Source organism: Tiliqua scincoides, chromosome 5, assembly GCF_035046505.1.
Source record: "Tiliqua scincoides isolate rTilSci1 chromosome 5, rTilSci1.hap2, whole genome shotgun sequence".
Lineage (NCBI taxonomy): Eukaryota > Metazoa > Chordata > Lepidosauria > Squamata > Scincidae > Tiliqua > Tiliqua scincoides.
Genome location: NC_089825.1, coordinates 124,622,216 through 124,649,109, shown reverse-complemented (window position 1 = coordinate 124,649,109; position 26,894 = coordinate 124,622,216). Strand labels below are relative to the sequence as shown.

Below are 26,894 nucleotides of genomic sequence, written 5' to 3'. Positions count from 1 at the left end.
GGAAGGTGGGGAGGTGAAGGGAGGGACAGTAGGAGAGGTGCTGACTGCAGTTATGAGATTTGGGGGGCAATGTGCCTGTGGGGGGGGAGTGGGGGGGAAGAAGTGCCAATTGCCTTTTTTCTGTATTTAAGAAAAAAAAAGTGCAACCAAAAGCCCAATCCTAGGCATGTCTACTCAGAAGTAAGCCACATTATAGTCAAAGGGGCTTACTCCCAGGTAAGTATGGAGAGGATTGTGGCCCAATGCCCTTCCCCTAAAAGGCAACGCAGGGAGGGTCGCTTTGGGAGGCAAAGCAAAGGGACTTTCCAGGACCCTGTGAGTCAGCCAGTTCTTAGGCTGGTGGCCTCAGCAGACTCACTCGGCTGCCAAGTGCTCCTGGCTCACTGCTCCTCCAAGCTTCTCTGGTCGCCCAGCCAGCACGCAGAGGAAGCAACACGGACTTAATACCCAATCCTAGGTATGTCTACTCAGAAGTCAGCCCCATAATAGTCAATGGGGCTTACTCCCAGGTAAATCAGGATCGGGTTGCAGCCTTCCTCTTGCTTAGGAGCAGGAGCAAGGACAGCAGGAGGTGCAAAGCAGCCGCAACCAGCCCCTTCTAGCTGCCTGCTCCTTTTTCTTCTGCTGTGCCTGAGGCTCAGAGCAGCCGCTTTCCCTTTTTTACAAAGAGTGTGTTGTAAGTGAACGGGTGTCTGCTGGCTGGAGATAAGATAAATTGGGGGAAAACCCACCTCCTCCATCCAGCAGCTCACCACCTCCCAAAGCCAATGGCATAGCTAAGGGCCGAATCCTATCTAATTTTCCAGTGCTGGTGCAACCATCCCAATGGGGTGTGCACTGCATCCTTTGGTGGGGAGGCAGTCACGGAGGCCTCCTCCAGGGATGGGAACATGCACGCAGGAAGGGGAGAAGAGCAGGCTAATTTTCTGAGACGGGAAGCTTTTTTAGAAAAGAGATCCACCCCTAAGGGTGGTTTCCTGCTGAAATCGAAAGCATCTGTGTGCCTGCATCCTTTGGTGGGGAGGCAGTCAGGGAGGCCTCCTCCAGGGATGGGAAACATGCACGCAGGAAGTGGAGAAGAGCAGGCTAGTTTTCTGAGACTGGAAGCTTTTTTAGAAAAGAGATCCACCCCTAAGGGTGGTTTCCTGCTGAAATCGAAAGCATCTGTGTGGTTTCTCTGAAATGAGGCAGACTGGTTTTGGTTTCAGCTATCTATCTACAGCTACATATAACTGACCAGAAAAGGTTTTTTTATATGTGTGCAGACTCTGGTTTATTTCTCCTTTTTCTTAAGCCTGCGTTGAATGACATCTAGGTAAGTTGTTCTAGATTACGTGGGTGGAAGGATTGTGGGGAAGACAAAGTATAGGTGTCAGGGAAGGAAAGCAAAGACCTGACTGGAGTTAAAAGTTGGCTGTTTATTAGAGTTTTGGTGAGTGTTCTCTGATGGTATGGGAAGGCTGTAGTGAACAACTTACAAGTCATATATAGGGTTTTGGGACGAGATCATCCAGTTTCTTATCAGATTCAGTAGGGACTTTCTTCATTATCAACTAGATTAACTACAGTAAAATGGACAGCTAGATTGGTTTATTGGTATACTGCTGTCTACAAGAAAGCAGACAAAACCCATATGCAAGAGTTTTAAAACAGATAATGGAGCAGGATATATCCATTAAAGAATCATTTATGCCCAGGTTCTGGCCATGTCCTGACCGCCTGACCCTGGCAGAGTCCTCTGGAGTTCAGTAACTGAGGACAAAAGTCCACTAGCTGGCCTAGCAGCTTTTGAATATTGTGATACACAGACAATGTGGATTCCAAGTTGCCAATATGGATTCTGATTTTTATGAGAAAGAAACCTTATTTCTCCCACATAGGGAAGTGTTAATTGGAGAGGTTGGGTTCTCAAAAGCGTCAAGATCCTCTAACTCAGTGGTTCTCAGAGTTTTACTCCCTCAGTAAGTCTTTGTGGGGGAGGGGCTAGGGCAATGACCCAATCCCCAGGATTGTGTGTGTGTGTGGGGGGGGGGGTGTTTTTGACTTACTTTATGAAGGTGGGGCTGCAGCAGGAGGTGCAGGGAGCCCTGCACAGCCCTCCACAGGGCTCCTCGAGGCTTGGAACATTCAGAAACAGCAGGAGCAAAGCAGCTCCTTGCACCCGCTTTTTCTGAACGTTCCAAGCCCCGTGGAGGGCTCCCTGCACCTCCTGCAGCCTGCTCAGCCCTACCTTCATAAAGTAAGTCAAAAACACCCCCACTCACCCCCATGCAGACGTGATCCTGGGAATTGCTTCCCTGCCTCTCCCCTTCACCCGCCCCTTAAAGGGATGGAGGAACCTTTGCATGTACTGGTGGGTTGTGTGACCCACCAGTTTGAGAACCACTGCTCTAACTGTATTTTCTTTTGGGATAGAAAATCTAAAATGGGTGAGTTCTCACTGTTAAGCCCCTCCTTAGTGGATCTATTTATTTAGTTATACTCTGCTTTATCTCTACCCCAGGCATTCAAAGCAGCTATACTTACTGATAATATTCCCCCAAATAGCTATGATACCAAAGGTTACACAATGGTATTTTTTTTTTCTGACCTCTGAAGACATCTTTTGGAAATATAAGGGTTAGACCATTTGATTTTTTTTTTTTTTTTTTTTACAAAGAGTGTGTTGTATGTGAATGGGTGTGTGCTGGCTGGAGAGAGATAGGCATTCTTGACACAGACATGCTCCCTTATGCTCTCTCATGAATATGCATGCTTGAGAGAAAAGCATACACTTTTGGGTGGGACCTCATTTGTTTAGAGGAGGGGTGTCCAAAGTTTTTGCCAGAAGGGCCACATCATCTTTCTGACACTGTGTCGGGGGCTGGTAAAAAAAAATTTACATTTACATTTTGAATAAATTTATATAAGTTTACATAAATGAATATATTAAAGATGAACTTATATGAATGAATGAAGGTCTTGGAATAGTTCAAGGCCTATAAAAGGCCTGGCACAAAGCAAGGCCATAAGAACAGCCCCACTGGATCAGGCCATAGACCCATCTAGTCCAGCTTCCTGTATCTCACAGTGCCCACCAAATGCCCCAGGGAGCACACCAGATAACAAGAGACCTGCAAGGCTTTCTGGGAATTGTAGTTAAGAACATAAGAACAGCCCCACTGGATCAGGCCATAGGCCCATCTAGTCCAGCTTCCTGGATCTCACAGCGGCCCACCAAATGCCCCAGGGAGCACACCAGATAACAAGAGACCTCATCCTGGTGCCCTCCCCTACATCTGGCCTTCTGACATAGCCCGTTTCTAAAATCAGGAGGTTGCGCATACACATCATGGCTTGTACCCCGTAATGGATTTTTCCTCCAGAAACTTGTCCAATCCCTTTTTAAAGGCGTCCAGGCCAGATGCCGTCACCACATCCATTACTGTAATACGTCCTATAAAACTGTTTCATTATAGCACTCTTTGTCTTGGGCGTAACGTTTGCAGTATTCTTTAAAAAAGGAAGAAGGTTAAAATTCATAAAACCATTTAACAAGCTTGAGGCAGTAAAGGACAGCTGTCTGCACTGTGCTTTCAACCAACAGAAGCGGATACTCTGGCTAGTGCTGTGCCCATGAGTGCAGCATGTTCTGGCTGGCACAGGTCCAGTCACCCGCTAGCAGAAATGCTTTGAGGGAGCAACCAGTGGGCAAGGCAAGTATCCCAGATACCTTGAGTCCTGCACTTCCCAAGGATGAGTCACAGCTTGGCTCATTCCTCCCGAGAGTTGCTCCTCCCATGATCCTCCACTGCTGCCTTGTAGGAGGTGTGTGATAGTCAGTGAAGCAGCAGGCTCTGACCGAATGGACTGGTGAGTAAACACATCCACATTAAAGCAGTGTTTCACAGGGGACTCTGTTTCCAGAAACACATCCATTGTATACGTAGAGGTCATCCTGTATTGACTACACCATGTAGCAGCGACTTTCCAGGGTTTCAGGTCTTTTCCTGCCCTGTGTGGAGGTGCTACTCTTAAAGAAAAAAGAGGTGGTTCTTTGGGCAGCCTTAATGAAGAATTCGCCTAGTGTCAATTTATCCCAATATTCTAAGGGTCTTGTAGATCAGCTCATTTCAGCTTGTCAGTTTTAATCCAATGACCTGGATCTTTTTGTCCCATTTCCAGTGTGCTGTTCTGCAAACAAAGCTCAAAACTTTGCGGCCTTTCCTTCGCTGCCACTGCTGCATCACAGATGTGAAACAGCAAGCAGTGGAGGGAGCCCTCATCCCATAGCTCACGCAAGAGGTCAAACAATCACCCTCACGCTGAAAGCAGTTGCGTCGGGCCAATGTGAGCTGCAACAAATCTTAGGAGGGCCAGAGGCTCATTGGGGACTGGGGGCTCCCTGAGGGCCGCATTGGGAGTCCTTGAGGGCCGCAAGTGGCCCCAGGGCTGAGGTTTTGGCACCCCTGGTTTAGAGAATGTATGTATGACCCCTAATAGTAGTAGGTGTTTATTATTAATAATACAAATAAGTAGTGAAACATCAGGCCAGGCTTTCTTGAGTATAATAATTACCGAAGGTCTCTGTTTTGGGACCAGCTTACTTTCTTCAAGGAGTCATTCTAGCCAGCTGGCCTGGCCAGGTAAATGTACACATTGGGGAGTGACTTGGCAGTCATTCTCAGAATTGCAGGTGCTTTGAAACACTTTCTTTTCCCCTCAAGCTACAGAAGCTCTTCATCATCATCAAGGAGAATGCTTCTTTAGGCAAATTCATAACAGAATTGTGTTTATATAACAGAAGAGTGACTTGCAGTCAACATGCATAGTGGCACAGCTGGTGTGGGCTGGCTTCTCTCCAGCATATGGCTCAGAGAATATGTCATCCGGGTGCTTTGTGAAGTTGCCTGGAGAAGAGGAGGGCATCCCTTCTTGGAGGGGAGGATGGATAGCAGCCCCTGTCAATGTCTTAATTTTGTGTCTCCACCCCTCTATCTCCTCTGCTTTTGCTCACCTCGCCTCCCTCAAGCAGACTCTATTTCTGGGTAGCCACAAGTACAGTGCAATAAAAGATACAGGAGGGCCCCCGTATCTGTGGATCCCATATCTGCAGATTCAGTTACCTGCAGATTGGGTCCAGCTCCCCCAGTGTGTGCTCTCTCATGCATGCCCCCTCCGGAGGCGAGGGAAGCTCTGCTCCTTTGTCTCCAGCAGGGCTTCTGAGCTCAGCATAGGCCAGGGACTCCTCTCTCCTCCAGAGGGGGAGCAGGACCATCTGTATACACGGTTTCAGCTATCTGGGGGGGGGGGGGAGTTTCAGAATGAAACCCTGCAGATAAGGGGGCATGCCTGTATTAATGACCATGATTCAGAGTCAAAGTTTATTAGGGTAATTAGCCCTATAAGCCATATACCTATACGTTCGAGACTAAAAACACATTAAAACAAAAATTGGCCACGTCCACAAGACACTCTTTGCAGAAACCGCTTAAAAGTAGTTTCAGTCTAGGAAGGTCTAGAAGTGTTGTGTATTTTTGCAACCATTTCTTTAAAAATCCCTCTAGCTGCTATATGTTTCAGGCAGCAAAAGAAGGCATGTGATGGTGCGTCTAATTTAATCAAAGGGCAATCACAATAATGTTTTTCTGGTGGTATCTTTGGAAAGCAGCCTTTCATCTGTGCAGTTGGTAATGCAGGGCCCAATCCTACCCCATTTTCCAGTGCTGGTGCAGTTGTGCCAGTGGGGTGTGCATTGCATCCTGTAGTGGAGGGACAGTCACTGGAGCCTTCTCAAGGTATGGGAACATGTGTTCCCTTACCATGGGGCTGCATTTGGCTACCCCGGAGCTAGAAAGTTAGATAGGATTGGGCCCACAGCGTACAATTGTATATGCCCACCTCAGCTTGGGAATTGTCAACATATTGAAGCACATAGATTTCCTGCTAAATTTACACTGCCTAATTCCTAAGTAAAGTGGAGAGCATTTCCACTTGGCCTCCACTAGAAGGCAGTCCCAGTAACTTTTTGACAAGCAGTGTTTGCCTTCTTGCAGTCAGTTTCCCTTTTCTCTGTAGGCTCAGCTTGCATATTTTCATGTCAGTTTCTTCATTCCATTTTGTCCAGCTGTGTTCTTGCGCTGCTAATTTCATAAAGATGGGAAGGTTTTCAGCATTTGCTAGAATGACCATGCGTGTGTTTTAACAGCTAAGATCACAGAGAGCAGTGTTACCACTTTATCCCTAACCCACCCACCCCATTCTCCACCTAGCATGACAAGGTGAATTTCAACAGGGGAAGCTTTTCCATGACTAAGGCTGCAATCCCAACTACACTTTCCTGAGAGTAAGCCCCATTGAACAAAATAGGACTTACTTCTGAGTAGACCTGGTTAGGATTGTGCCCTAAATATCCCCGTCATGATATGGGAAGCTGCACCTGCAGACTCCATCTTATCACGCAGCTCAATACAACCAGAAATAGCCCATTGACATCCACATGGTACCTGAGAATGGATGATGGGCGGATCCCAAAGGATCTCCTCTATGGAGAACTCGTGCAAGGAAAGTGCCCTACAGGTAGACCACAGCTGCGATACAAGGACATCTGCAAGAGGGATCTGAAGGCCTTAGGAATGGACCTCAACAAGTGGGAAACCCTGGCCTCTGAGCGGTCCGCTTGGAGGCAGGCTGTGCAGCATGGCCTTTCCCAGTTTGAAGAGACACTTTGCCAGCAGTCTGAGGCAAAGAGGCAAAGAAGGAAGGCCCATAGCCAGGGAGACAGACCAGGGACAGACTGCACTTGCTCCCTGTGCACTTGTGGAAGGGATTGTCACTCCCGGATTGGCCTTTTCAGCCACCTAGATGCTGTTCCAGAACCACCTTTCAGAGCACGATACCAGAGTCTTTTGAGACTGAAGGTTGCCAATGCAATACAAAGGTACCTTTTTGTATGCAAAATTCCTAGATGTCCTGGGGAAGAGCTATAGTAAAGTGTTTGTGCATCGAAATGGTCAATCAGGATCTGTTAGGGCTGCTTCTCATTGGAGAAATCTTAACTGATAGATCATATGATGATCAAATGCATTGATTATAGTTACAATAGCAAGGCATTCTTTATTTTTACAGGATGTGTGTTCCTGTTTCAGCAGGCCTCATCTTAGCAGAAGCATCCCTTCCTGCTTCAGAGAAGTGGGGAATGTCTTTGCTAAATGATGCTTGCCACCCTCAGTTTTTGTAAGCATGTATACTGACATATACAGTATAAAAACCTGCTACTCAAGCAGTATAGACCCACTGCCTGACTGTAGCAGGAAATCCTCCTAGAGCATCTCCAACAGGTGCTTGTCCAGCCTCTGCTTGAAGTGAGGAAGAGTCCACCACCTCCCTCTGCAATCTGTTCCACTGCTGAACTGCCCTAACCTTCAGGAATTTTTTCCTGATAGCCAATCAAAATCTCTTCTCTTGTAGTTTATCCTCATTGCATCTATTCCTACTTTCAGAGGCAGTTGAGAACAAATTTGTCCCTTCTTCCCTATAACAGCCTTTCAGGTACTTGAAGAGCACTATCAAAACCCCTCTCAGCCTTCTCTTCTCCAGGTTGAACATACCAAGTTCCCTCAACTTTTCCTCTTAGAGCAGAGGTGCTCACACTTTTTTTGGCTCGAGGGCTACTTTGAAACCCAGCAAGTCCCGGAGATCTACCAGAGTTTTTTTACAATGTTCGCACCATCATAACATATAACATTTATGTGTACAATGTATGTTGGTGTACCTTGAGCCCCACTGAGTATAACAGGACTTACTCCTGAGTAGACATGCCTAGGATTAGGCTGTGAGGCTGCAATCCTAGCCACACTTACCTGGGAGTAAGCCCCATTGAGTACAATGGGCCTTACTCCCGGTGTTTCCTCCCAGAGGCACCTGAAAGGGGGGGGGGGGTCGGCACTCTGCGATCTACTCATTTTGCCTCACGATCTACTGGTAGATCGAGATCCACCTATTGAGCACCCCTGTCTTAGGGCTTATCCTCCAGCCCTCTGATCAGCCTCCTTGCCCTCCTCTGAGCCAGCTCCATTTTAGCTGCATCTTTCTTAAAGTGACATGCCTAGAATTGCACACAGAGTAAAGCAGAACCACAACGACTTGGAACTTGAAAGCTACTGTTCTACTAATGCAGGCCAAAGTTGCATTTGCCTTCTTTGCAGCCATATCAAACTGCTGACTCATGTTCATCTTGTGATCCACTGCAGCTTCAAGATCTTGCTCACATGTTGTGCTGCCAAGCCAGGTATGTCTCATTCTGTACCTGTGTCTTTGGTTATTTTGGCCTAACTGCAGAACCTTGCAAATGTCCCTGTTGAACTTCATCTTATTCATTTCAGCTCAGCATTCCATTTTGTCTAGGTCTTCCTGAAGACTTCTACTGTCTTCTTTTGTGTTTACTAGTCCTCCCAGCTTAGTGTCATCTGTAATTTGATGAGACCCCCTTGTATCCCTTCATCCAAGTCATTGATGAAGATGCTAAAGTGAACTGTGAACATAAGAACAACCCCACTGGATCAGGCCATAGGCCCATCTAGTTCAGCTTCCTGTATCTCACAGCGGCCCACCAAATGCCTCAGGGAGCACACCTGATAACAAGAGACCTGCATCCTGGTGCCCTCCCTTGCATTTGACATAGCCCATTTCTAAAATCAGGAGGTTGCACATACACATCATGGCTTGTAACCCGTAATGGATTTTTCCTCCAGAAACTTGTCCAATCCCCTTTTAAAGGCATCCAGGCCAGATGCCGTCACCACATCCTGTGGCAAGGAGTTCCACAGACCGACCATACGCTGAGTAAAGAAATATTTTCTTTTGTCTGTCCTAACTCTCCCAACACTCAATGTTAGTGGATGTCCCCTGGTTCTGGTGTTATGTGAGAGTGTAAAGAGCATCTCTCTATCCACTTTATCCTTCCTGTGCATAATTTTATATGTCTCAATCATGTCCCCCCTCAGGAGTCTCTTTTCTAGGCTGAAGAGGCCCAAATGCTGTAGCCTTTCCTCATAAGGAAGGTGCCCCAGCCCAGTAATCATCTTAGTCGCTCTCTTTTGCACCTTTTCCATTTCCACTATATCCTTTTTGAGATGTGGTGACCAGAACTGGACACAATACTCCAGGTGTAGCCTTACCATCTGTACAACGGCATTATAATATTAGCTGTTTTGTTCTCAATACCTTTTCTAATGATCCCCAGCATAGAATTGGCCTTGTTTACTGCCGCCGCACATTGGGTCGACACTTTCATCGACTTGTCCACCACCACCCCAAGATCTCTCTCCTGATCTGTCACATATGTGAAGTTTTGATTTTTTGCCCCAGTGTGCATGACTTTACACTTATTTACATTGAAATGCACCTGCCATTTTGCTGCCCATTCTGCCAGTTGGGAGAGATACTTCTGGAGCTCCTCACAAAGACAGAGCCCTGGGGTACCCCACTTGAAACTGTCTCCATGTTGATGTGAAGCCCTTTGTGTACAGCTGACCAACCAGTTGCAAATCTGACTGACAATTGTACCATCTAGCCCAGTGGTTCTCAAACTGATGGATCACAACCCACCAGTTTGTGTAACACTTCCTCCATCCCTTTAAGGGGCAGAGGAAGGAGAGAGGCAGCAATGTGATCCTCAGGATCATGTCACTAAGGGGGGCAGGGGTGTGCTTTTCACTTACTTGTAACTAGGTAGGGCTACTGGAGGTTGCAGGAGGTGTAGGGAGCCCTGCACAGCCCTCCACAGGGCTCCACAAGTCTTGGAATGTTCAGTAAAATTGGGCGCAAAGCACTTCCAAGCCTCAGGGAGTTCTGCGGACAGCTGCGCAGGGCTCCCTGCACCTCCTGTAGCCTCTAGCAGCCCTCCCTAGTTACAAGTAAGTGGAAAGTACCCTTCTTGCCCCCCCAAGCAATGTGATCCTGGGGGTTGTGTCGCTACATTAGCCCCTCCCCTGCAAAAACTTACTGAGGGAGTAAAGCTCCCTCAGAGTTTGAGAAACACTGATCTAGCCCATATTTTACGAACTTGCTGATTAGGATGTCATGTAGAACCTTGTCAAATGCTTTACTGAAGATAGATTACATCCACAGCATTCCCACTGTCCAGTAAGCTAGTGACCCAGTCAGTACATGAGATTATCCCCTGGGGGCTGGGGATAAGAATAAGCCTTCGGTTTGGCTGTACTTGTCGTAAGAGGTGACTAAACAGCCACTGGGTAGATGGGACTCGTCAGCCTGGGAAGGCAGCTTATCTGAGAGAAGGAAAACTCTGATCCCAAACCTCCACTGCCTTGTGGCTACATCCAGTTATGGAAAAGCCTTCAGGAGTCAACCTCGAGGCAAAATCCAGAGCCGGAGTCCCTGAGGCAGTTCATGGCCGAACACAGTCTTGTGTGCTGGAACCAACCATATTGGCTTCTGCCTTTCCATTGGACCATTTCCATTTCAGCAGTATGTAAATACCTGTATAAATAAATAAATAAATTTCTCTGAGCTTGTTAAAATCAGCCTTCCTGAAATCCAATATACAGGTTTCACTGTGTATTCCATTTGTTTGCCATAAGACTGAAAATTCCAGCAGTTCGTGATCACTTTCCTGTAAGGTTCCTACTATTTTGACCTCATCAATCAGGTCAAAGTAGTAAGAACCATAGTAGTAGGAATTGGAATCAACCAATTTCTCCTTACTGGTTAAGATCAGGTCAAGGATGGCCCCTCCCCTTGTTCCTTCCTCCACTTTCTGGAAGATAAAGTTATCCTCTAGGCACAACAGGAATTTATTGGAGCTCCCATGCTTGGCCTCCCAACAGCTATCCAGATAGTTAGTGCCCCATTACAACTACCTCATGTTTCCTTGCAATGTCTGCCAGTTTTCAAGAAAACCTCGTTCACTTCCTCCCCTTGGCCTGCCAGTCTATAGAAGACACCCACCACAATGCAGTGCTTGTTGCTTTTCCCCCTAACCACCCAGATGCTCTTCATGGGGTTACCTGGACCATTTTGTTGGATTTCTGAGCAGGTGTATAAATTTTTGACATATAATGCCACCCCCCTCCCCTTTTACCACATCTGTTCTTCCTTCTAGCCTCCCATGTGTGCATTTCAATCATAAGAGTCATCCCACCAGGTTTCAGTTACTCCTATCAAGTCAAATTTACCTTCACTTGTTAGAAGTTCAAACTCATCGTATTCATTTCCCATACTCCGTGCTTTTGTATATATGCAAAGTAAGCCCTTGAGGTTATGACCCAATGTCCCTTCCCCTTCTTTAGTTAGGCTGGGCCTCTCCAAATATTCCCTAGTTACAGAAGTGTCCCGAGGATTCCCATCTGGAGCACTTACCTGTGAAATAAGCTTCTGGCTGATGTCTCCAACCCCCTTCTCATTCAGTTTGAAGCTTTCCTAATCAGGATCGACATGCTTCCACTGAAAACATTCATTCCACTCCTCTTGAGGTGCAGTTCGTCTTGAGCCAACAGCCCCTCATCGAGGAAGCGCAGTCCCAGAAGCCATCTTGATGACACTATCAACATAGCCAGTCATTCCCCTGGAGTATTCTTCTCTCCCTCTGAAGTCCTCTGCCTGTTACCAGGAGAACAGATAAGAATATCACTTGGGCCCCCAAGTCGCACCCTCCTGCCCAGAGCCTTGTCATCTGAAATGATCTGCTCATAGCTGCACCCAACAGAATCATTTGTTCCTATGTGAATGAGCAAGAAAGGATAGTGATCCATGGGTTTGACCAGCCTTGGCAATCTCTCTGTCACATCCCAGGAAGACTGCACACCTTATGAACACGTGGGTCAGGCCGGCACACAGCAGCTTTGACACCCCTAAGCAGGGAATCCCCAACAACCACCTTCCTCCACCTTCTCTTCTTGGGTTGACTTTCCCTACCCTTTCTGGTTCTGCCAGCTGTTGGTGTCTGTGAGAAGGGTCTTCAGAAGTGCTAGCATCTGGGAGACACTGGAATAGGTTATGTAGGCCTATTCAACATGCCTTTTGACTTTCCTTCTCCGGACAGTCACTCACTTCCATGCAGATTCTTCCCCTGTGGAGGTCTTGTTCTCACTGTTCCTAGTGGTATCCTCCAGTGTTGCCTTTGGAGAAGTTCTGTGTGTGTTGTGTCCAGGAACTCCTCAGATGTCTTGATTTGACAAAGAGTGGATATTTCTTCTGCCTCTCACCTTCTCCTCCAACAGTGCAACCAGTTTGCACATGTGTGTGGTTCACCGGATCTGCAGGCAAGAAGACAAACATAGCACACATGTTACATGTCACCACAACCGGAGTCTCCCTTTCCTTTTTTATTTTTATTTTTTGGAGCTCACTGTTGAAGAGCTCAGGGCTTGCTTGCTGCTGAGGTCCTTACAGGTCAAAATGAGTGCCTCTCTCAGCCATTCCCTTTCTACTGCAGCAGATGAGCTGCTCTGCGTCCAGCTGCACTGCTTTGATCAAAAGGTTGATCAAAAGGTTCTAAAATGTTTCATCTCACTCAGGGCCAGCTCAAGACCTGCTGAGGCAACATGCCAAATGCTGCCCCCCTTTCTCAATCCTCTGCCCCTCCCACGCTCCAGTGTTCTACTGTGGAACTCTCCTCCCCTCCGCACTTTCTCTTCTTTTCTGTCCCCCTCTTCCTTTTCTAATCCAGGGAGTGGAAGGAGAAGCAATGGAGGCAAGTTGGCAGACAGAGATGGGTGTGTGTGTGTGTCCCCTTCCTGGTTAATCTGCTGCCTGAGGCAACTGCTTCACAGACCAATCCTATGCATGTCTACTCAGGAGTAAGTCCCATTAGAGTCAATGGGGCTTACTCCCAGGAAAGTGTGCATAGGATTGAGCTGTCAGTTGTCATCATGAACAGGCTGGCCCTGATCCAACTCATTGTTACAACATTATAGTTAAAAAATAATAATGAAAAAAGATTCCTTCCCCTAGATGTGCACACATGTGGCTTGTTCATGCTAGAAATTGGTGTTGTATGTTGGGATTTTACAGCACAAAATGGAGTACAATTCTGCAGTACAGTCTAATACAGTAGTTTCCAAACTGTGGGCCAGGATTCACTGGTGGGTTGCAACCTGATTTTTGGTGGGTCCCCAAAGGATGATGGCAAGATCAGATAACTAGTTGCCTCAAGCCCTGACGCTGTTCAAAAATCAGATACCGTAACTGCTAATTACCCTGCAAAGAGCTCAGTTCCTGCAGTTTCCAAGCATGCGTGAAAATAGGGAGATAAATATCTGAGGGTCTTTTTTCTGGTTATTGTTACTAAATAAAATATTATTTCTTTCTAGATCTCCTTTTTTAAAAGTCTGGTAAACCTCGGTGGGTCCTGATAGAGTGTCACTTTAAAAAGTGGGTCCCAGTTCTAAATGGTTTGGGAACCACTGGTCTAATAGATTTGGATCGTGTGTTAAAAGCTTTTCTCCAGATAGTTACCACTGTCTGCACCCATGGCCTTTGCGGCTCTCTGGAGGGCCAGTGGAAAGATCGTCGACTTTTTCCAAAAACCTCCTGACCCCGACTTGGATGACACAGCTGCCCAGGACGTCATCTCTCAGGAAAAACATGATCCTTCAGGTAAGTTGCCGAACCCAGAGAAAAAGATGTGCAAATTTTTGGTTAAGATACAGGAGCAGGGCAGCCAGCAGTTTCTAGAAGGCACAAGCAACCACTTCCAAGATTTGCCTCTGGATTTATGACATCCAGCATGCGGTGAATTAGCTACCGATCATTCCATTCCATTCCATTCCATTCAGCACCTCTAGTGGTTGAATGTAGCATATACTCATGCTTTTTCAATCCTTACCCATTCTCCCTTCTCCCTGTGCAAGTCAATTTTGCTCAGCCCCTCTCCTTCTTCCACCCCACCCACTTATTATATTCAATCAAAGTCCCAGTGCATCATCTCTCCATGTATTTATTTTCCAGCTGTGCCAGATATATGATGTGGCCCTTTTGCTGAAAAGTTTGGAGACCCCTGATCCAAGCAAAGGGCAATTTCAGAAACTGATCAGATGCAGAAGCCAACCATGGCACACTTGATGGAAAAGACTGATCATGTGCAGACAGGGGCCTTTTTGCCATGCCACTTACTACAGTCAGTCTTGTGTTCCTCTGGGTTTAGAGTAAAGAGTTCTGGAAGACTAAATTCTAGGTTAGCAGTGAGCTTGGGTTAATGCTTAATTATGAGCTTCTTCCCGGTTCTAGAAGAAAAAGAGTGGGGTCTAGCATATTCATAAATGGGTGTATTTGTGTAAGGTTTGTGAACTAGTATTCTTAAATTCTGCCATATGAAGCTCCTTCCACTGAATCAGACCATGACCAGTAGCACAGCAAGGGGGAGCAGGGGCTGGGTTGACCCGGGGTGCCAGCCATAAGGAGGTGCCAGCATCACATGCCTGTCGCATCACATGTCTCTGGCTGTTACAAAAATCATAGCATCTTATTGGTGCTTTGATGTGCCAGGTATAAGGGGGGATGTCCCTGTTGCTTGCCTGTACAGGATTGTATGTTCAGGTACATACAATTAATTCTCCTAGTAGCCCAATACTGCTTATGTTTCCACCCCTACTGACCACAACATGTTCAGGAGCAGAGGCGTCCCAGTTGCATATGGTTACTCAAATGCTGGGTAGAATTGGCTTCCACCAGGGGACCCCTTCTCCCTTCTCCCTGTCCCACCCTTCTGCTGATGCACAGAGATAAACTGCCAACTGGCATCCTCTCTCTTTGCCCCTACCCAGCAGTGTGTTGATCTCAATCAAACCTCACCCTGAAGGTAAATTGCCCTTTTAATTAACCATCAGCAACCCAGTCATCCTTTGCTATTGACAGATAAATGGTTTACAAATTATGGTCATGTATGTAAGAGTTTCCTTATTGGATACAAGAGAGGAAAAGGTCCCTGATTCAGAGTGTCTGCCCACTCTTATGCATGTCTACTCAGAAGTAAGTCTCATTGAATGAGACTTACTCCCATGTAAGTGTACATAGGATTGCAGTCGGGCAGAGCAATCCTGAGGCATCAATGTGCCTGTGCAGGCCAACTGCACCAGCTCCCAGGTGTCGCAAACGTGCCATAACGCACATTCGCACCAACTCGGGAGTCGACTGGGCCAATGCAGAGGACCGTACCAGCTCCCAGAGACCAGATCCAACCCCAGACAGAGTATGTTTAACCAGCCTGGGCAGGCTGAAACAGGGGGTGCAAGCAGGTGGCAAGAGGGTGGAACAGAGGAGGGGAGGTGGTGTTTTTGGGCAGGAGTGGAATGGGGGGGGTGGATTGGACCAGGAGGGGGATGGGTTCCTTGGAGTAACTTGGGTTCCTCCTATGCTGGATCCTAACCCCCACTCCCAGGCCTGGCAGCCTTACAGCCTGCTTGGATTTGCACCAGTGAAATCACTGGTACAGATCCAAATAGCCCCATAGCAATGGCTGGGGCTCAACATGGGGTAAGGAGAAAAATATCCCCTTACCCTGAGTAGACCTCCAGCATTCACCTAATCTGCAGTGGACATAGCGCAAGCCTATCGTGCCTGTTCCAGCACAGGTTAGGATTGAGCTCACCCTTGGTGTTACAGGTTTTTTTTTGGAGTCAGCTGGCAAATAAACCATTCATGTACCTCTTTTCAAACTTCTTTCATGAGACCTAGAAACATGGATCTAGTTAAATAATAAAAGCTGAGTTTGCCCCCCCCCCCAAGCAAACTCTGGGACTCCTTTTGTCTCTAGATTAGAAGTCAACAAATTAGTACATTAATGTACTAATGGTCTGTTGTTTGTTACATTTTTATCCCAGTCTCCTTCCAAGGAGCGTAGGGTGGATGGCATATATACTTCTCTCCCCCATGAACCTCTTTTAACTTCGCAAGAACCCTTTGACATGGGTTAGACTGGGAGAGGGTAACTTGCCCAAGTCACCCAAAGAGGTTATTGGTTGAGTGGAGGCTACAACTTGGATCTCCCTGGTCCTAGTCTGACCACTACAGCATTCTGGGTTTAAAAGTAATGCTGAAATGCCCAATGTGGCCCCAAGAAAGTTCAAATCTAAATATCAACAGTGGTGGAGATAACGCAGAAAGAGAAATGAGAGAGGCAAGAGTGACAAAAGGATGAATATGAGCAAATTCACATACCATACTGCAATTTAAACGTGCTTTGAGGTATCTAGAGTCTGATCTCTTCTGCATGTGTCAAAATTATCCCCTGGAGGAACCAACTCTCCCTTGATAACTTGACCACTACTTGCATTTCTGGTTCCCTCTGATGAAATGTTAAGCGATATCTTTCAATCTGAAATATCTTCAGATCATGAACTATGGACGCAATTTGTCATTTTTTAAAAACATAATATCGAGTTGCTCAAGAGCCTGTATTTCCTCCTCTTTATGTTCAGCTGGGGAGGGGATGGTGGATCATCAAGTCTGAATGTGGTGTGAAGTCAGTAATAGGAGATAAAGCTTCACTTCTCACAACTTATTTATAGAAATTCAAGTGAATGATGGAGCACCAAGTATGTCTTGGGAGCCAAAGGCCGAACACTTTGTCTGTCTTTCCATCTTGCCTCTTTCAGTTCCCCTTGGCACCACATAATTTGACCCTCCTGTTTTCATTCAGGCCCTGTCTCATCTCTGCATGGTGGGCCACTTTAAATAAGTATGGAGGTTCCTAGGAGGACAGACTAGATACCCTGCAAGACCTGAACATAACCTGGGAAACCAGGAGAAATGCTCGCCTCCCCTATTCAGTGCAATTTCTCTCTTAGGGCCCGATCCTGTGCTGGGCAATCCTGGTGGCCCTAATGCTGCCTAGGAAACAGGTGTTTCAAACATGCCATAAGGCACATTGTGGCAGCCAGGAGGGGAGAGGCACTGGCTGGGAGGCCAGTGTTAGTTGGCGCTGGTCCTCTGTGCCATTGGGCAGATGCGTGGTGCCCGTGAGCAGTGAGTACCCCACCACTCGGCAGGAAGGTGTTTATGGGCAGGGAAGGGCAGGGGTGGGTCTAAACTCGGTGAGGGAAGGGCAGTCTGAGGGCGGTTCAGGCCCAGGAAAGGGGCAGGAACAGTGGCAGAGGCTGCTGCCAAATCCTATTTCCCCCCTCCATGCCTAAAAGTCCTACATGGGCTACTCACATGTGCACCAGCAATTTCACTAGTGCACATCCAAGTAACTCCAAAGGGGCTGCAGGAACACTACATGGGTATTCCCTTACACTAAGGAGCTTCTGCGTCTTGCCCCACAGGATACTGGGGTGGTTGTACCACAGGGTGGGCAAGTAGCATAGGATTGCGCTACCCGTACAGCTCTGCACAGGTCATAACCAATCTGGTGCTGATAGTATGGCAGAGTCCTTAAAATATGCAAGCCATCCATTATTCTTTCCCTTGCATGCAACGTGGAGGTCATACAATGTAGCTTCAGGATTCTTGGAGGTGGCAGAAAAATTATTGATCTTTCTGAAATGGGGAAAAGGAGACCATCAAATACGTACAACACTTATTCATAAAGTTCTGTTGTGTCTAATTCTGAGGATCTTTCTTTAGCTTGTGCCTCTATAGCATGCTCAGACCAAAATAAGGGAGGTTGTAACCTAAATCAAGCCAAGGTTTGGGGGAAGAATGGACCACAAAATCCAGAAAATTATGGTGTCTTAGGGCCCAATCCTATCCAATTTTCCTGTGCTGATGGGTTATGCACTGCATCTTGTGGTGGGGCAGCAGTCACAGAGGTCCCCTTAAGGTATAGGAACATTTGGTCCCTTATCTTGGGGCTGCATTGCAGCTGCTCCAGTACTGGAAAATTTGATAGGATTGGGCCCTTATATGCCAAATGGAATTGAGACCTCTGAAGGTACACCCTAAACTTTGTCAGTACTTAGGGTCCAATCCTATCCAACTTGCCAGAACTGACACAGCCATGACAATGAGGCATGTGCTCCATCCAGGCCTGGATTCACCACTAAGCAAAATAAGCACATGAGTAGGGCTTTATGGGAAGGGGGGCACCAGAGACATTTTTTTGCAATGCCAGATTTACCATGGACTATGGTGCAAAAACAAACAAAAAACAACAACAGTTAAATAAAACAATGGAGAAAGAGGGAGAATCACTGAACCCAAAGTGTATTAATTCAAAATATATTTTATTGAAGTTTTTTTGTTTATTTCTTACTAAATTCTGTTTTAAAGTGTCCAGTGGCTTAAGAAAATACAAGAATTTAAAGTACTCAATCCTTAAAATAATTATGCGCTATAGTTCTTTCTAAATTTAAAGATTTTACTATTTTAAAAAAAATTGAGGCACTGTACATACACACGATATACAAGAATATTAATAATAAAACATTACTATTAATATTATAGTATTGAAGAGGTTAATAATATTTTAACCTCATGGATCCTCTTGTATAATACATGACATATATATCTTAATTTGTTCTACTATTCTTAAACAACACTTTACAGCCTTTACATCATAGTGTATCAAATCTTCCAGCCAATCAGAAGTAAGAAAAATATCACCCAGTTGGCTACTTGCAAAGGTTCGCCTATATTTTCCGTTTAAAAATAACTGGTGTATTTAGAAGTGAATGCTAAGTGAGTTGCTCTCTTTACTTTTTCCCTTACCTCCTGGTAGGGTGCCTTTGCTCCTATGGGTCTCCTTGGACTTGTGCCACCTCCTGAGGTGGCACAAGTCCAAGGAGAGTGGAGCAGCTTGAAGGTGCTCTGAACTCCACAGGAATGAGGGTTGGGATCCAGCAAGGCTGATGCAAGCCTCGCCGAGGAAGCCAGCACAGAGGCTTGTGTCAGCCTCTGCAGGCCAGTGCACCTCCATGTGCTGGACTGGCTTCCTCCCAAGGAGGCACAAACATGCCTTTCGGCATGTTTGTGACTCTCCTAAGCCAGCGCAAGTGAAGGGCAGGACTGCGCCCTAATATGGCTACTGTTTTCTCTGCTGATAGATCTGCCAGACTCCATTTCCTAGGTCTGCAGATCCCACAGCCCCATCCAGTTGTGTCTTGATTTTCATCTATACAACATAGGAACCTGTTCATGTTCTAGGTTTAGATAGCAGACAGATTATATGATTATGTACCTGATTAAAGGTACAGAGATTACAGATCTGAATATATCATGTCAGATGTATTGCATTATGAGGGCTGCGATCCTAAACACACTTATGAGAACAGACCCCCTTAAGCACAGATTGACTTATTTCCAAATAGTCATGTGTGGGATTGCTCTATCTGTATAATATTTCTTAACTTTTTTGAAGCAGCATATTAATCTTTTACAAAAATAAAGTGGAAGGAGGGATGTGGCCAGAGTGATGATAGTGATGAATGGTTTTGGCAACAGAGTGCTGAACAGAGGTAATGGGGTTGAATTTAACTACTGGGAGACAAGCAAGGAGAAGGCTGGAGATGACCAAAGCCTGAACTGGAGTTTTTGCAAAGCGGGCAGAGAGGAAGGGCCATGTTCCTGCCATATCATTCAGGGAGAAGTAACATGTTGTGGCATGAATGAATAGCAGCAGCTGACACTGCATTCCCATGGTTTTGCCCCCAGCATCATACGCAGACAGTGAGTTTGGGTGAGATAGGAAAATGTAAGAGCCCAGGAACTTTCTGGGCCCACTCTTTTGACTCCTGGGCCCCCTTTCTGACCCTGGTCCCGGGTACAAATTACCTCTCCTAGGCCCTGGCTGGGTACCATTAGTGTAGAGACAGTACTGAAACTAATAAGATTTGACGAGATCACTGAGGGACAGTGTATGGGGGAGGGGGAGAATAGGAAATAGCAAAGGGCCAAGAACAGAACTTGCAGCACTGCTAATGGAGAAAATCCTCATTTCCCTAACTTCCCAAAGAAAGAATGATGGATTTAGTCCCTCTCTGTTACTAGAAGAAGCAGATGATAATGATGCAACACAAAGGAACACTCATGCAAATTCAGACTGGTTTCAGTATGTAGCTTTTCCATACAAACTCTGCAGTACCTTGAGGAAAACTTTCAGTTTTGTTTCAAGTATGGCATGTGCACAGCTTGATCAGAGAACTCACACTGCCCGATACACATGTTGTACAATGCTTTTCTGTGGGGTCACATGACTGTAATACTGAGGACTACATTACTGGTGTCTGTGCTAGAAGTCTTGGAGAACTGATGAATTCCTCAGTCATACCAAGAAAGAGCCTTTGAACCTCCTTCCCATGTCCCACCAAGCCCTGCCTTCCTCCGGTAAAAGACTGTTGTTGTGGAAGCTCTCTCTCCTCTTAAGCAAGCTTCTCTACTTCCAACATATAGCACAGTTCATGAGAGTAATGATTTTCTTTCTATTCCTCAGGAAGAGTTACGAGCTTTCTAATGAAGTTGGGTCTTAACAAGAGAAACATCAAGAAGCTTACAATGGGAGACGTCCTGGAAATCAACATAGAAACACTGAAGACCAAAGCTCCTCAAACATTGCAAGATCTACCTTGGCACTTCTTGAGAAAGTTGATAGCCCTCAACGGCACAGCCAGGAACACTGGCCTTATGCTCGAGGTTGAGGAAGACTCATGTGGGGATGAGGAGGTTGAAGTGGGAAGTGAGGTGTTTTGTCTGACAGAAATTGAGACAGCAGTTTCTGTCAACCCCCATGATGTCCTCTGTGCCATCCTGCTTTGCTCGGACAACTTTCTCCAGCAGGAGATCTTGCTCAAAATGTCCATGTGCCAGTTTGCGCTCCCTTTGATCCTGCCTCCCCTTGAAGCTCCCAAGTGCACTTTCATCCTCTGGGGCATGCGGAACATAGTGAAAAAATGGAGGCCCCACTCCCTTGCTGAGAGCAGAGGCTTCCGAGAGGAGAGCCTGGTGCTGACCTCCATGCCAACCATTTCCTTTGTGCAAGTAGGAAGCTGCAGTCTCTCCAAATCTAAACTCCTCAATGAAATCCTCAGTCCGCCTCAACAGAACCATGATTTCTTTCTACACCGTAATATGGAGTGTGGGAATGTCCCTCGAGAGATCAGTGATGGCTTGGTAGAAATCTCTTGGTACTTTCCTGGTGGGAGGGAAAATTCAGATCTTTTTCCAGAGCCTGTTACAATTCTAAACCTCCGTGGAGATGTTGAGTCACATTGGGCACAGTTTAGCTTTTTAACAGAAGTATCCTCAGCTGTGTTTATAGTAACTGAGAACATTTGTGACAAAGAATATGAAATGCTGTTGACTCTCCGGGGATCAACATCTAAATACTACTTTATCTTGAACACTGAAGGTAGACAATCAAAGGAGACACTGGTGTTTTTGAACCAGCTAGCTCCAGTGTTGAACATGAAAAAGTCACAGTTGCTGGTGAAAGAGAAAAACCAGACTACCACAGAATTTGTGAAGAAGCTTCAGTCAACGATGAAGAACATATTGAATTCTCAAGAAAAGCTGTTCAGTATGGAAGAAATGGCCAAGGTAGGCCAAGAACGGGGGATGCAGATAGATGAGGATACACCTGGCTGTCAGAATGGGATTTCACATGCTACAGAAATTGTTGAAGAAATAAAGGATGTTCCAAGGTACAAAACAGAAATGCTGAAACTCCAAGGGGATTTGTGGAGAAGTGTGGCCAAAGTGGAGAAAGAGCTGTGCAGGATGAAGGGGCAAGCCCCAGATACCCCAACAGAAGATTACAAGTCACAACTTATTAAGAAAAGGATGGATTTACGAGTACAGCAGAATCACTGTGACCTTACTAATGGGATCACAAAATTTATTAATGGGATACAGAATCTGCACCAAGAGGAGAAACATTACTTCCTGAAATGGATGAAGTTCCGCTTGGATTGTATCGCTCGGGGAAACCTGTCAAGATTACGGGAAGAATATAAAGAGAAAAACCGCATCGCTGGAACCGATCCACAACAATTAGCACAGCTGGATAAATTAATCTCCAGTAGTTCCCTGGGGGTGGAGCACTTTATGCGGGAGTTGGGGCAGTTCTATGAGGCAGAATGTGCAATGGTAAAGGAAGGCAATATATCAGAGAAGAAAAGGCAGTTTGTCCACCTGCCAGGGATAGCTGCTGACCTGATGCTGGAAGGGTTCCCAGTGGAGCTCATTGATGGAGACGCATCCAACATCCCTCTGAGGTGGATAACCGATGTTCTGACTGAGCTCCATGAGAAACTAGGAGGTCAGTCCAAAATGATGGTGATCACTGTGCTGGGGGTGCAGAGCACTGGGAAGTCCACCCTTCTCAATACCATGTTCGGGTTGCAGTTTGCTGTGAGCAGCGGCCGATGCACACGAGGGGCATTCATGACCCTCCTTAGAGTCACAGGGCACTTGCAGGCAGAAACTGGCTGTGATTTCATCCTGGTGATAGACACAGAAGGCTTGAAGGCCCCTGAGCTGGCCAAACTGGAGGACAGCTATGAACACGACAATGAACTGGCCACCCTGGTAATTGGCCTGAGTGACATAACTATTGTGAACCTGGCTATGGAGAATGCCACAGAGATGAAGGACATCCTGCAGATTGTAGTCCATGCGTTTTTGAGGATGAAGGAAACGGGGCACAGACCCAACTGCCAGTTTGTCCACCAGAATGTCAGTGATGTGTCTGCCCATGATCAGAATATGAGAGACAGGAAACACCTCCTGGAACAGTTCAATGAAATGACCAAAGCTGCAGCAAGGATGGAGAAACACTGCCGGGAAGTGGCCTTTTCGGACATTATGGACTATGATCCAGAGAAACACAACTGGTACATCCCTGGCTTGTGGCATGGAGTCCCACCTATGGCGCCAGTGAATATGGGATACAGTGAATCTGTATCTGAGTTTAAGAGGTACCTATTTGAATTCATGGGAAATTCTATTCAAAACAGACCTTCTAAAGACATCCTCCACTTTGTTGAATGGGTCAAGAGCCTGTGGAATGCCATTAAACATGAAAACTTCATCTTCAGCTTCCGGAATAGCCTTGTCGTGGATGCCTATAACCAGCTCTCAGTGAAATATTCAGAATGGGAGTGGAATTTTCGTAAGAAGATGCGTCTCTGGGTGTCCAAAGCTGAAGCCACCATTCAGAATCATTCCACAGAAGATATAGACACTTGGGCATTTGATAAGTTAAGGCATGAAGCTCAACAGAAATTGTATGATGGAGAGCAAAAGATGTTGGCATGCATACAGAGCTATTTTGAGAGTGGTGGAGACAACTTACACCTTGTAGAAAAGTACAGAGAAGATTTTATCAGAAGTGCAAAGTTGCTCCGAGACCAGCTGGAGAGCTATTCAGTGAACAAGTGTCGGGAGACTATCCTTATAATGAAGGGGCAAAGTAAGGTAGATAAACTGCAAGCCAGATATTCAAAAACCATGGAAGGAAAAGTGAACAAGCTCTTGAAAGAGTGTAAAAAGCGGGAATGCCAGTTGAACTCTGAGGAACTCGAACAGGAGTTTGAGAACATGTGGAAAGAGTCCTTATCAGAATTACCACCTAATAGTTTAACTCATCGTGACATTTACCTAGATGTCGACTATCAGCTTAGAAAAGATTTGGAATGTCGGGGAAGCTTGGCCAATCAGATCTATCAGGCTTTATCTGGCATTTCTGGTTATCATCAGATCCCATTCAAAATGAATAATAAATATTTAAACACATCAGTGATAAGAAAAATAAAAGGTATTTTCACAGATTATCACAGTAAAGCAGAGGAACTTGCCAATTCCCTGATTGAAGTCTGTAAATGTTTTGTTACAGAGAAAGTTGGTACAAAAGGGGACTATGATGAAACATATTCCTTAGAATTGCTGAGGATAATCAATGACAGACTTCAGGGAACAGATTTTCAGAAACACAAGTTTACCATGTATTTTGAAGTAGAACTGAAGTATTACATTATGGGAGAAGCAGCCAATGCCTTTCAGAAAATGCATGATGACTTCTTCAAGGCAAACAACCCTCATCAGCATCTGGAAAACCTCAAGCCTCGCTATTTCTCCATCTTCAAAGACCTTTATTATGAGAAGGATGCTTGTCAGAAGAGAGCCAAGGACTTTTGTGATCTGTGTCTGAAACCGGCTCTGATCGATCACCTCAACAAGAGGCTTGGGATAGAAATAGTAGATGATATTCTCAGCAGTGGGCAATCCATTCAGTATGGGAGTCGGAGCTTCTTCCAGTTCAGTGTGCAGAAGAAGTTGCTGGAGAAGGGAAACTTTAAGGACTATGTGAGGTATATAAATAACTATACAGATTTTGTGACTACTTGGATCCAAACACACCTGCTTGAGCATTACAGGCGGAGAGAAGACTTGGCTGTTTTGGAGAGAAGAATCCTATCTGCTGTGATAAAGAAGACAAAAGAGGCTTTGGAGAGCCGTGCAGAACCAACTTTGGCTGAATTCCTGGAGCGTTTCAGGCATGAGATGAATAAAGAGCTTGTCATTTCCAAAGAATTTCTGGATGTTGTTCTGTTCAACAACAATGCCAAAGTTGAACCTTTCTCGGAGGCAGTGCAGACCTGTATCTCTGAGGTGAAGGAGGACATTCTTTCAGAACGGTCTCAGATGAGTGTGGAGACGGTACTTCCAAGCATTCCAGTTCAACCTCAGAAAGAGATTTTCACACGTGTGTTTGGCTGTGGGAAGCAGTGCCCCTTCTGTAAGGTCCCCTGCGAAGCTGGAGGGGGCAATCATCGGGAACACTTTGCATCAATTCATCGACCTCAGGGGTTAGGGAGTTATAGAAATTCTGTAACAAACAAGCTTGTGTATTCCTTATGCTCATCAGACGTCTTCTCAAATGCCACTTTTATGAATCTGGATACTGGTTGGGTAGTCCATCCTTATAAAGAGTACCGTACTTACTACCCTGACTGGCGCATCCAGCCTGATCCCAGCATCTCAGCCTCTGATTACTGGAAGTTTGTGCTCAAAGAGTTCAACAAACAGTTTGCAGTGGAGTATTCTGCCCTTTGTGCTGACCTCCCTGATGACTGGAAGAGAATAACCAAGCAGCAAGCTCTCCAGAGCATCCAAAAAGCCTTTAATGTGCAATAATGGTGACTGCTGCTGTCCCGTCCAAATATTCCAACTCCCTTCTAATGCCCACTTTTTGGCTAATTAACACCCTCTTTATCTCTAGGATCAACAGCTGTGGTGTACAAAGAAATGAACAGAACTCGTTATCAGTTGAGCAATTAACAAGAATTTATTGCTACAAACACACTCCCAGCAATTCCTCTTGTCCAGAGGCTTTCCCCTCCCCAGAACTCCACTTAACTTAGTGGGTAAAGGTCCAAAGCCTCCAGTCCAAGTCCACGGTCTAAACTCCAAAGCACAGTCCAGTCTTCCCAATCCAGTCTTCTGCAGCAGAGTCCCTCCTCTGTGTCCTCTTCAGCAGTGTCTCCTTCAGCAGGGTCCTGGCAGTCCTCTCTTCTGTGTCCTCCAGCAGAGTCCTGGCAGTCCCCTTCTCCCATAGGTCTGGGTCAGGTAGCGTCTCCCTCAGGGTCAGGGTAACTTTGCTCCTCCTGAAGCTGCCTTTTATCCTCGTATATCCCATTAAGTTCAAATTGCAGTTCAGCTGTGAGCTACCTCATTAGCTCATTCAAAGTCCCATCAAGGTCAAATGAAGCTCAGGTGTCCATCCAGGTCTCCATTGGCCTTGATTGATTACAGCTGTGGAGCCAGCCCTGCCTTTCCCAGAGCCCTGCCTTTCCCAGAACATGGGAACACTGTCAACACCACATCATCCACCTGATGATCTTCTGATCTTCCATTACAGCTGCCATTTGCAGCTTGGCATACAAGTGTCTGATCAGGTTATGAAAATACTGTCTGCCCTTAGTAAACATCAATCTTGTTTGTTAACAGCCCTGTAGACTGCCATCTTGTATGGTGGGCAGTGTATCTAAGGTTTAAATGGGAAACAGCTACAGTAGTGTTTCTCAACTTTTGTCCTCCGCTGTACCACCTCACATGGTCCACCTATTTGAAATACCACCAGAAGTGACTGTGGATGACATCCCTGCCAGTTACTCCTCGGTTGGGAGGCCAGATGTGACAGGACAGACACCAGTAAGAGGCTCAGGGTGCATAGGAGGGCTTTTTAGAGCATGGAAAAGCAGGCTTTGGAGCCTCCTACCACTGTTTGTGTCGTGTCTCACTGCCAGGCTGCAGGTGTCCAGGGGTCCTGCGAGTACCACCAGATATCACTTCAGGTGCCACTGGTGACACCCATACCACTGATTGAGAAACACTGAGTTAGAGCCTTTGCGAGCCGCTTTGTTTAGAATCTGCACACTGCATGTAAACCATAAACACATTTAGAATATATACAGTATGTTAAATGCAATATCTGCCTTCCAGACATAGGATGTACAAGTGTCTCAAAATGTACACAGGTACTTTGAGAGCATTTGATTTATAAAGGTTTTAATATGCTTATTGTTATTTGATAAATACTCATCTAATTCATAGAGGCTAGTCTGCTTGCACCTTTAATGCATTTAGAATAGACATGTTAAATGCAAACTATTTTCCAGGGAAAGACATACCCATGTCACAAAACTTACAATAGTACTTTAAGAATGCTTGTCTTTTAAATGTTTCCATGCTTATTCCTATTCAATAAAGAATTTTCTAATTCATTCAGGCCACCCTGTTTGCATACATTGTTCATATATAATACCTTCAGTATTCTTCTACTCCACTTGTAAATGCACAGTGAGCCTGACATCAAATAAGAGTTGTAGCCTAAGGTTTTCTTAGTCCAGAGAACAGAGTTCTTCTGCAGGAGGAAGTTCTTTTCCCATTGCGGGGAAGGAGACTGTAGGATACAACACAAAGTAGTTGTGCCTTACTGGTTCACAATAATAGCCTGCAGC

General features: G+C 45.9%; 1 protein-coding gene across 1 annotated transcript; it reads left to right on the top strand.

Annotated features, from left to right (window-relative positions):
• The first annotated feature begins 1,161 nt into the window (after positions 1 to 1,161).
• On the top strand, positions 1,162 to 26,657 carry LOC136652295 (up-regulator of cell proliferation-like). The gene is made up of 3 exons (XM_066629224.1): positions 1,162 to 1,315; positions 13,314 to 13,599; positions 20,369 to 26,657. The coding sequence occupies exons 2-3, from the start codon at positions 13,473 to 13,475 to the stop codon at positions 25,066 to 25,068; spliced, it is 4,827 nt and encodes a 1,608-aa protein (XP_066485321.1). The 5' UTR covers positions 1,162 to 1,315; positions 13,314 to 13,472; the 3' UTR covers positions 25,069 to 26,657.
• The last annotated feature ends 237 nt before the right edge of the window (positions 26,658 to 26,894 follow it).